At 38.0% G+C, this 10,359-nt stretch overlaps 1 protein-coding gene across 1 annotated transcript in view; it reads left to right on the forward strand.

The window, feature by feature from the left end:
• The first annotated feature begins 708 nt into the window (after positions 1–708).
• Positions 709–10,359, forward strand: part of ARF4 (ADP-ribosylation factor 4) — a 19,931-nt gene continuing 10,280 nt past the window's right edge. The window contains exons 1-2 of the mRNA XM_010851632.1: positions 709–1,176; positions 9,627–9,707. Coding sequence (XP_010849934.1) covers positions 1,110–1,176; positions 9,627–9,707 — 148 coding nt within the window. The 5' untranslated portion in view covers positions 709–1,109. The remainder of the gene's footprint in view (positions 1,177–9,626; positions 9,708–10,359) is intronic.

The following is a 10,359-nucleotide window of genomic DNA, read 5'->3' on the forward strand; positions in this document are numbered from 1 at the left end:
AAATTGCACCAATGGTATGGCGGAAATACATGCGAGGTGGAGAAGATTGTGGGGAACTTTACATTTTTAACAAGATATATACTTTATTTTGTAGACAAGAAAACATTAAGATCATAAATATTTTTGAACTGAGGCTTTCCACTTCAACATCGGGAATAAATCTTCCATGCTCCTTTTTGGAGAGAAGAAAAATCAGCCTTCCCCGTTGGCTTCTCTTAAAAACCTGCAATAGAGGATGTAAATGTCTTGGAGCTCTTTGTCTTTACAGACGATTAGGGATCTTTACTATGACCTGGCGTTGGCGCGTTCGAAGTGTTTAGGCCTAGCTTCATAAACAAGGGTTGCTACAGCCTCGTTCTCTCCGCACTGAGTTTTGAACAACTTATCTCCTGAGAAAGCAAGGTTTGTCTTCAAGCCTCCATTAGGGCAAGTGTCTGATTCGCCGGGTGAAACGTGTACCTTCGGAAACCAGGAAATCTCCGACACGCGCGGAAGAACGATGTTCACTAACTAACCCAACCTGCACAGCCCGCCTTTACAGCAGGAAGGAATACAACCTCCAAGATGCATTTTTCTGGGCGGAAACGTCTCTCCTTGAGTCTGATTGGACGTGACAAAGCAAGGCATTGTGGGACTGTGTCCGTCGTCCAGTACACGGAGGCTAACTGGCCTCGCCCGGCTCCAGGAGCCACGTCCGGGGGGCTACGCAGGCCAGAGGCGCACGTCAGCGAAGATGGGCCAATCTCTCTCCTGCGCAGGCGCAGTGGTTCGGGAAGCGCCGGAAGCGCAGGGGGATGGGGCGGCGGTGACGCGAATCTGTCCGCGTTGGAGGGGCCGGGCCGCTGCCGTAGTTGCCGCGGCTGCCTCGTGACGTGGCACAGCCGAAGATTTAACGCCGGAGCCGGAGCTGCCCCGCCAGTCCTGGAGCAGGTCCTCATCCCGCTGTCCGGGAGCTTTTTCGGACACGCCGGCTAGCGAACCGTCCTCGCAGCCGTCTTTCTTCCTCAGCAGCTGTTTCCTCGCTGAGTTTTCTGGGTTCGTAAAAGGAGAAGGCCCGGGGACGCCCCAAACCCCTTTTGCTCCTGCCCATTGCAAGTGCCACTACCGCCATGGGCCTCACCATCTCCTCCCTCTTCTCCCGCCTCTTCGGCAAGAAGCAGATGCGCATTTTGATGGGTGAGTAAGGGCCTGAGGAAGGAGACAAGGCCCGGGTGGGGCGGACGGGTCTCTAAGCTCGGGGTGGCCTCGGGGCCTGTTTTTTTTTTTTTTCCCGGTCCTCTGTGGTGGGGGAGGGGCAGCGAGCTGGGGGTCGGGAGGAATTCCTAAAGGGGAACAATGGGGTGAAGGGTGGGGTGAAGGGTGGGCTGTCGCCGCAAATGTGTTGAAGAGGATGGAAGTGGGCCGCGGGCAAGGTTTCCTCTTTCTGAGTTTGGCGTTTTTCTGCTTGTTTTATTGAAAGCCCGACACAATTGGGCGGAGATGTGAGGGTAGCGAACTCTCGGATCTTCCGAGCCCGGAAGAGGCTGGCGAGGCCCATTCTGAGAGAGCGATCTGGCTCCCTTCTTCCCGGGTGTGAGCAGCGGTCGGGAAGGAGGGGGAGGCCCGGCGACTCCAGCCTTCCTCCTCCCCCTTTCCGCCCCGTGTACACACTCTGCACACTCCCAACGCTGTGTAAGCGAGCAGTCGCCGACTGCCCTGAGCCGGCCCGGGCAGGAAGTGGCCAGGCCCAGTGCGGTGGCCTGGGAGCACCTAGCTTTCCGTGGAGTCCGGAATCCTCAGCGCGCTCTCTCTTCGCTAAACTTTGCTTCGCTCTGGATTCTGCCTCATATATATGTATACATATTCTTTTCCTTATTAATGTCCTTGAAAACTTGAGATTATCATGAATGTTTCTTTTGGCCAGTCTCAAGGGCTAAATATATTTGGTTTACCAGAGAGTTTTCAAAGTACTTAATTTTTATTCATCTGGCTAAAGTTTAATGGGGTGGGGGAGAAGGCTTAGAAACTTTTTTTTTAAGCTGGTGACAAGTTTTCAGTAAGTGAACATCATGACGCATAATTTTAGGGAGACCTTGTTAAGTAGTAATTACACGAGTGTTTTAAAAAAATCTTATGGAAGGTGGGCTTTTAAGAAATTGCTCTTTAGAGTCGGTGTTTTGCTCTGCTGAGGGAGCAGGGGCTTGTCACTTGAGTGATGTAAGCAGCGTCTCCCCGATGGTACTGTGAGTAGTTTTTACATCACAACTTACGTCTGTGAACCTAAATAATGCTATGAGGAGCCTCGCTTAATTTAAACATTGAGTTTTGTTGGTTCATTAGCTTGTTTTCTAGAGAAGTGGAGTTAAGGGGAGGTTTTATTTGAAAGTTCCCGGAAGCAAGGTTCAAGATACACCACGGTTAAGGGTATGCACATTTGGTTCTTTTTTCACTTAACTCTTAATTCCAGCTTACTCACAATCCCTGAAACAATTGTTGATAATTTATTCTCAGAGATAAGTGAAAGTGTTTTCTCTTTCAAAGTTTATCAGATTTCAGTTATGAAAAAATTATTTTTAGGAGGGTAAGTAAGCATAATGTTTGAGCTTTAAAAGTACCTGAAAATCGACAGTCCGAAGTATTTGAAGTCAATGGGAGACCTTTGGACTGTCATAAATGAATTTCCAGCGTGTTCTTTAAAGAGATTACCTAGTATGTGTTTCTGTTCTTGGAAAGTGTAGTGTGTTATATTTGATAAGATTTCTTCTAACTTTTTGTTTTTCTTTTCTTTGGTCTTTTGTAATGACTGAAAGTTTCAGAAAAGAAAGGTAGAATTATGTATGGTCTAAGCACTTTCAAATATTGATATGTATTAGGGGAGCATTTCTCTCCCTTACTCCCCAGAAATGAAAGAAAGTGGAAGAAGAAAAATAACCGTGTCTTTGTGCAGGGAATAGAAGTCATGATTTGAAATTATTTAAATCATTTGATGTTAAATTTTCTACTAGGTTTGCTATTCTTGTTTTGCACTTTAATTCATGATAATTAGGTTTCCTTGATTAAATATAGTGAAATCACAAGGTCAACTTTTACGATAACTCATCAAACGAAGCATTAAGCATATGGGGAGTATGTGTATGGATAGTGAAATAGGTGATTTGGAAGTTTGATCACTCATAGATTTTTATATCTAGCTTTATGAGTGATAGCATAAATAATCTTAATGTGTCTGCCCCATCCAAGTTTAGAATTACCAATTAAAGATTATTTTTCCATTATTAATGTTCTCTGACAGGCATATGTTCTTCCTTTTCCTTTATATGGCTTAGATAAAATTCATGCTTTCTTGAAGAGTCAGTGACTTTTTCAGATTTTACCATTTTAAAGTATTATTGAAAGATAGCAGGTAGCTAATGAATCTGGTTTGCCAAATTACTGTGGAGTTTTACATTTTATTCGTACACATGCTTTCCTGAAAGCTAAAGTAATTTTAAAAGATGTTTGAAGTTGCACTTTATGTTAACTAATTAAAAAATTTTAAATAACACAGTGTATTGAATGTAACATCAAACTATAGATTGATAGAAATTATTTAATTTGTCTCCAAAGGGAAAAATCACATGTGATTGAGCTTAAATTCAAAGTCAGTTACCACCTTAGATTTTTCATGTAGTTCCTTTATTATCCTGTGTTCAGTATGATCTCCATATTTTAATTTGTGATGAGATGTAATTTTGGTAAATGACTCCCTAAATGTTGTTTATATTTGAAAACAATATGTTATGTAGAGGAGTTATTAATTCTTCTCTCTTTAAACTTGCAAGTTATTGCCTGTTGAAAAGCTGAAAAAGTGTTGGCTTTCAAAAAATTGCTAATCCAGTGTAGATTTGTGTTATTTTACATGTGATTGGCTTTTTTGGACCATATATTTACTATGTAACTTAAAAATTTTGGTCTTGATTCTAAAAATAAGGTCCTTTTTGTTAAATTTAGAAGATGTGAAAAAGAATAATTGGTATCTTATAATTCCACCATTCCACTCTATTTGTTATATTTACTTTTAGCCTTTAAGAAAAAGTTTTTGTTTCTCTAGAATTGTAGTTGTGGTATATAGCCTTGTGTTCTTTTTGACTTAGTTTATTATGACTTTTTCCTTAGGTCATTAACTGAAAACATAATTGCCAGCCTTTAAAAAAGGGGGGAGGTCTTCTGATTAGTTATATGATGGAGGGAAATGATAGAAGAGGCAAAAATCCTTAGCTTTATGCCATTAGATGTTGATGAAGCCACCCTTAGGTGCACCCTCATGTATTATTATGAGGTATTTCTATCAGAGACTGATAATTTGCTACTAATTAATAGCACAGTAATCGAAGTGCTGACATCCCTGAGCTGTTGGGTAGAAGCAAAACCCAAGCTCATTATAATTTTCCTGTACACCTGTTCGCATCAGTGTCAGTTTTGATAACTGAACCTCTGAGGAATTAGATAAAATATTAATGTACTCTGGGTCCACCAAGCAAACCTGAGGGAAGAATGTTGATATATGAGTACTCTGGCATCAGACCTAAGATTGTTTTTAATTAAAAAAAATTTGAGATGTAGTTCGCATAATACTCATTGATTTAAAGTGTATAATTCAGTGATTTTTAGTATATTCACAAAGTTGTATAACCATTAACACCACCTTTTTTTTGTTTGTTTTTTTTGGTGGCTGTAGGATCTTATTTCTTTGAGAGGGGATCTAACCTGGACCATTGCAGTGAAAGCCCCAAAAACTAACCGTTAGGCCACCAGGGAACTCCTACCACTGTGTTAATTCTAAATCATTTCATCAGCCCAGAAAGAAACGCCACCACTTTAGCAGTCACTCCTGCTCCTCATCGCTCCATCTTGCAACAAACCATTTTTCTGCTTTCTGTTGCTGTGGTCTTGTTTGTTCAGGATATATGTGGACTTTAGTGTCTGCCTTCTTTCACTGAACATGTTTCTAAGGTTCATTATACTGACACATTATAGCTTGTATCAGTACTCCATTTCCTTTTTATGGCCCCATAGTAATTCCATTGTATGGATATATTCCACAGTTTGTTTATCATTCATCAGTTGATGGAAATGTAGTTTTCACATTTTGGTTCTTACAAATTATGCTACTATGAACATTCATGCAGTTTTTGTGGAGGCATATATTTTTAATTCTTGTGGGTAAATTAGCTAGGAATGGGACTGTTGGGTTATTCTTAATTATGTTTACATATTGAGGAACTGACAAACTTTTTCAAAAGCAGCTACACCTTTTCACATTCCTGCAGCTATGTATGGATCTAGTTTCTCGAAAAGATCTTGTGTTTTAAAATCTGTTTTACTACTCCTGTGACTCTGAGAACATTTCTGAATTTCAAAAATGGAGAGTTATTGTGAGGGTTAAATTACAAAATGTATGCAGTCACCTGGTATTGTGTTTGGAACACAATAAGGACTTGATTTTTAATTATTTAAAAATTATTATGAAGTTTATTTTAAGCTTCCTTGTAGAAAATCTGAAAGAAAAACAAAACATGAAGAAAAATATCCTAACTGAAACCTGACTTACTGAAAATATACTTGTTTCTTTTCAGTCTTTTTTCTTTTTTGCATTTGGTTTTTTCCCAAGTTGAGGTAATTGCAATCTATTTTCTTTGACTTAAAGTATTTCTAATGATTGCCAAAAGATTTGGGGGACAGTTTTGCTGCTTTTGACTGTTCCGTCGAAGTGTAGGTCCAGTCAAGGAGAACAAGTAATTCCAGTATATCTTTCAAAACAGTGACTTGTTTATGAGGGTGAGAGGGAGGGGGAGGACATTACTGGCCTGTACAGATTAGAGTCTTATCTTGGCTAGTTGAGGATTGGTTATAGCTTCATTTCGTGGAGAAATCTCATTGCCAAATATTGCAACATTAAGAAAATACATACTTAAGAAATCACTAAAGTGGCACAGAATTGTTATACTAACATTTTTTTGAATATAGAACTATATAATGAGTGATGATATACATTAATGCATCTTAAACTTCATGATAAAAATACCTCAAAACTTATGGCTTGCATTTATACACACTTATTTTAGATGCAACTCAAAAAAGATAATCTTTGTGATTTTAGAGTCTTGTATATGGCTGTGAGTCACTTAACTCTTGTCTTAAAATTTTAAAAATAGCTTACAGATGCTTAAAAAAACTTTATGGATGCACTATTTTTGTAAATGCTTTCCTCTTTTTTCAATTAAAATAAACATATAAAATATTGTCTCTTAAGCAGTCATCCTGATGAGTTTTCACTAGTCCCAACAGTTTTTAGTAAAGGAAAGACATTACTTGGGAAATATTTTCTTTTTAATGAAATCAATACATGTTTATTGTGTAAAAAGGCTCTATACTCTGTATAGAGTAGAAAGATATTAATTATGCATACAAACAGGTATAAATTGTCATTTAAAGAAAAGTTTAATTACCTGAATGTTTTGTATAACCTAAAGTAGTTATGTAATCATTATTTGTTCTGGATTTCTTTCATTCCTTGTCAATATTTTTGGACTAACATTGTTTTTTTTTTTTTTTGGACTAACATTGTTTTTAAACTAAGACTTGAGGTCCAGTTGGACCTCCAGTGAGGACAGGTGTATACATGAGTTCTCCAAACTAAACACAAATTAAAAAAAAATTTTTTTTTTGTTAATTAATTTTTGGCTGTGCTGGGTATTCACTGCTGCCCGTGGGCTTTCTCTAGTTGTGAGTGGGGGCTACTCTCTAGTTGCGGTGCACATTGCAGTGGCTTCTTGTTGCAGAATATGGGCTCAGTAGTTGTGGTGCACGGTTTTAGTTGCCCTCTGGCATGTTGGATCTTAGTTCCTGGACCAGGGATCAAACCCCTGTCCCCTGGGTTGGGAGGCGGATTCTTAACCACTGGACCATCAGGGAGTCTCCCTACAAGTGTTTTTTCTAATCAGCATTTGTTTCAGTTCTTCTGACTTGGGCTAATGGTATTTGGACTTAGCTAAAGGTGAATTTTGCTTTATTTTAAAATTTGATAAAAACTGCCTGAAGAGGATTTAGACTCAAGATACTTAAAGCTTTTTCCACCAGTGAAAAGATACTGTTGTTCATCCCTTCGTCCTCTGTATTTTTATTGAGAATGCTAAACTAACGTAGCTGCTTGTGTTTCCTTGTGTATCTTTTTAAAGTTATGTTTTCTGATATGTTTGCTACTGTTCCATAGTTAAAAAATAAAACAGGGGCTTCCCTGGTAGTCCAGTGGTTAAGACTCTGCCCTTGCTCTTCGGAGTAACACGGGTTCGATCCATCCCTAGGTGAGAATAAAGCAGTTCCTGTTAATGGTTTGTTTTTCTTATGTCCATAAGTGAGGGCTTAGAGTGTGGCTCTTAACTTTAAGTGTCAATAATATTTTGCATAGAATAAACAGTTTCAGTATGAAGAAGTGGGGAACAGTGATTAGAGGATACAGGAGTAAGACAGCATAAAATGCCTGCGTCTCCATGGAGATTGTTTTTTAAACTGCCTTTTATTTAGTATGTAGTTGTCTTTTACCTGGCTTCCCTGGTGGCTCAGATGGTAAAGAATCTATCTGCAATGTGGGAGACTCCAGTTCAAACCCTTTCTTTTTTTTATCTTCTACCAGTGCTCTTTATTTCTCCATATGGATTCACATTATTATCTAGAGTCCTTTCACGTAAGTTTGAAACTCCGTTTAGTATTTTTTTGTAGGATAGTTTTACTAGTAACAAATTATCTTAGTTTTTATTTGGAAACGTCTTACTTTCTCATTTTTGAAGGATAGTTTTGCTGGACGTAGGATTCTTGATGGATGTTCTTTCTTCCATTACTTTGAATATAACATCCTGCTGCCTTCTGGCTTCCATAGTTTCGGATGAGAAATCAGCATTTAATCTTATTGAGAGTCTTCTGTACATGATGAATCATTTTCTCTCTTGCTGCTTTCAAGATTCTTTCTTTCTCTAGCTTGCAGCACTTTGTTTACAATCTAAGTGTTAATTTTTTTTGTAGTTCATCCTACTTCGAGTTTTTTGGCTTTTGGGGTGTGTAGATATTAGTGTTTTTCATTAACTTTGGGAAGTTTTCAGTCACTGTTTCTTCAGATATTCTTTCTCTTTCCTTTTCTGGGGCTCTCATTATGCATATTTTGGTATCCCTGATGGTGTCCCTCTGGTCTCTGATACTCCGTTTACTTCATTATTTTTTTTTCCTTTTCCTCAGTGTGAATAGTCTCAGTTGACCTATCTCAAAGCTCATTGATTACTTTTTTTTCCAGCTCAGATATGCTGTTGAACTCTTAGTGGTGTTTTTCCATTTCGATACTGTACTTTTTAACTCCAGAGTTTCTGTTTGATTGTTTTTAATAGTTTTCATATCTCTTTAATGACATACTTTCTCATACTTTCCTGTAGCCCTTTTTTCTTTTTAAAATTTTATTATGTTTTATTAATAAAATAATAAAATATTATATTAATTTTGGGGGAGTATAATTGCCTTGCAATTCCAAGGAGATCTTAAAGCTCTCCCCATTGTAGGATACAGAACAGATAGGATTGTTATATAGGTAGAAGGAATTTGAATAGCCTACTCTAGTCTTTGATTTCATTTTGGACTAACTGATAAAAGTTAAACTACTTGCACAGGAATGTAAATTAGATACATTAGGTGATTTCAGTTTTTTTTTTTTTTTAACAGCATGGGTTTCCTTTGTTAAGTCATGCTCTGAAGTAAAATATCCTTGCTTAAGTCAATACTTAGTTGAATTGATTTTAAAATCTGTGATAGTGTTCATGTAGGTGACCAAATGTGATTGCTTAGATGAAGAATCCATTCAATGAGGTTATTAGGTATTGACCTTCCATTTTTGAAGGCTTTAGCAAATAATGTAGTATGTGCAGATTTTCAAAGATTCATGCTTTTCTCAGAAGCAAGTACATTCCTCCCTACTTATATCCACCTGCCTCAAAGGAATTTTAAGAATTTAGGCATTACTTACATTGGAGATGAGCATGACAGGGCAGTTTTAACAACCCAAATTAACCAGTCTTTTGTATCACTTCTGCATATTTGATGTTGAAATGGATTAAGATACTGGTAAAGTTGGCCTCATCTTTATAATTTAAGAAGGGCATAGTTATATACAGTTTTTCCTCTAACATTAAGACCTTTACTTAAAATTTTCTTGTTATATTAAAGGGAATTGACTTTGTCAGTCTTAAAGATTGCTCTTAATTTGTTCTTATGTGTTCTCTGATCCCATTTCTAATTTGTGTTTTTTAAAATGGTAGTATTTCATAGAATTAATGAGAACTTGAAAGAGATCTTACATTACTTGATCAGGTCCCTTTATTTTATAGCTAATTTCTCTGACCTCTTTTCCTTAAGTGACCCCGTGCTATCTCTCTAGGTCTAGAAAGGAAAATGGAAATGGCTTTTTTAGGAAGTGTAGTCTTCGTGAGCTAGAAATGAGGTGATTTCATTTCTAATTCATTAGTGCCTTGACGAGTCAACTTTTGCTTTCAAACTAAAAATTTATTGTAAAATTGTATCTTGGTGTGTCCTTTTGGTCCAGATTTAAAATCTGTAATGTCTTTTTCTAGTTGGATTGGACGCTGCTGGCAAGACGACCATTCTGTATAAACTGAAGTTAGGGGAGATAGTCACCACCATTCCTACCATTGGTAAGAAGGTTTACAGTGACTTTTATTTATATCACAGTAATGTATTATAAAGTGAAATAGAATACAGTGTAATTTTGACTTTTTTTAAGAGTAGTTTTTGGTTCACAAAAAAATTGAAAGGAAACTACAGAGATTTCCCGAATGTCCTCTTCCTCTGCACATGCATTGCCCTCTCCATCATCAATATCACTTATTTTATCAATTAATAAACATACATTAACACATCGTAATCATCCGAAGTCCATATACTTAAGGTTTGGTACATTGTGTGGGTTTGGACAAATGTACCATTAATAACATATATGCATCATTGTATCTGTCTTGGGTTTTTACCTTTGTTGATTATGTATTCAGTCAGTTCAGTCGCTCAGTCATGTCCGACTCTTTGCGACCCAATGAATCGCAGCATGCCAGGCCTCCCTGTCCATCACTAACTCCCGGAGTTCACTGAGACTCAGGTCCATCGAGTTGGTGATGCCATCCAGCCATCTCATCCTCTGTCATCCCCTTCTCCTCCTGCCCCCAATCCCTCCCATCATCAGAGTCTTTTCCAATGAGTCAACTCTTCGCATGAGGTGGCCAAAGTACTGGAGTTTCAGCTTTAGCATCATTCCTTCCAAAGAAATCCCAGGGTTGATCTCCTTCAGAATGG

The sequence above is a fragment of the Bison bison genome, unplaced genomic scaffold (genome assembly GCF_000754665.1).
Source record: "Bison bison bison isolate TAMUID 2011002044 unplaced genomic scaffold, Bison_UMD1.0 scf7180017864304, whole genome shotgun sequence".
Taxonomy (NCBI): Eukaryota; Metazoa; Chordata; class Mammalia; order Artiodactyla; family Bovidae; genus Bison; species Bison bison.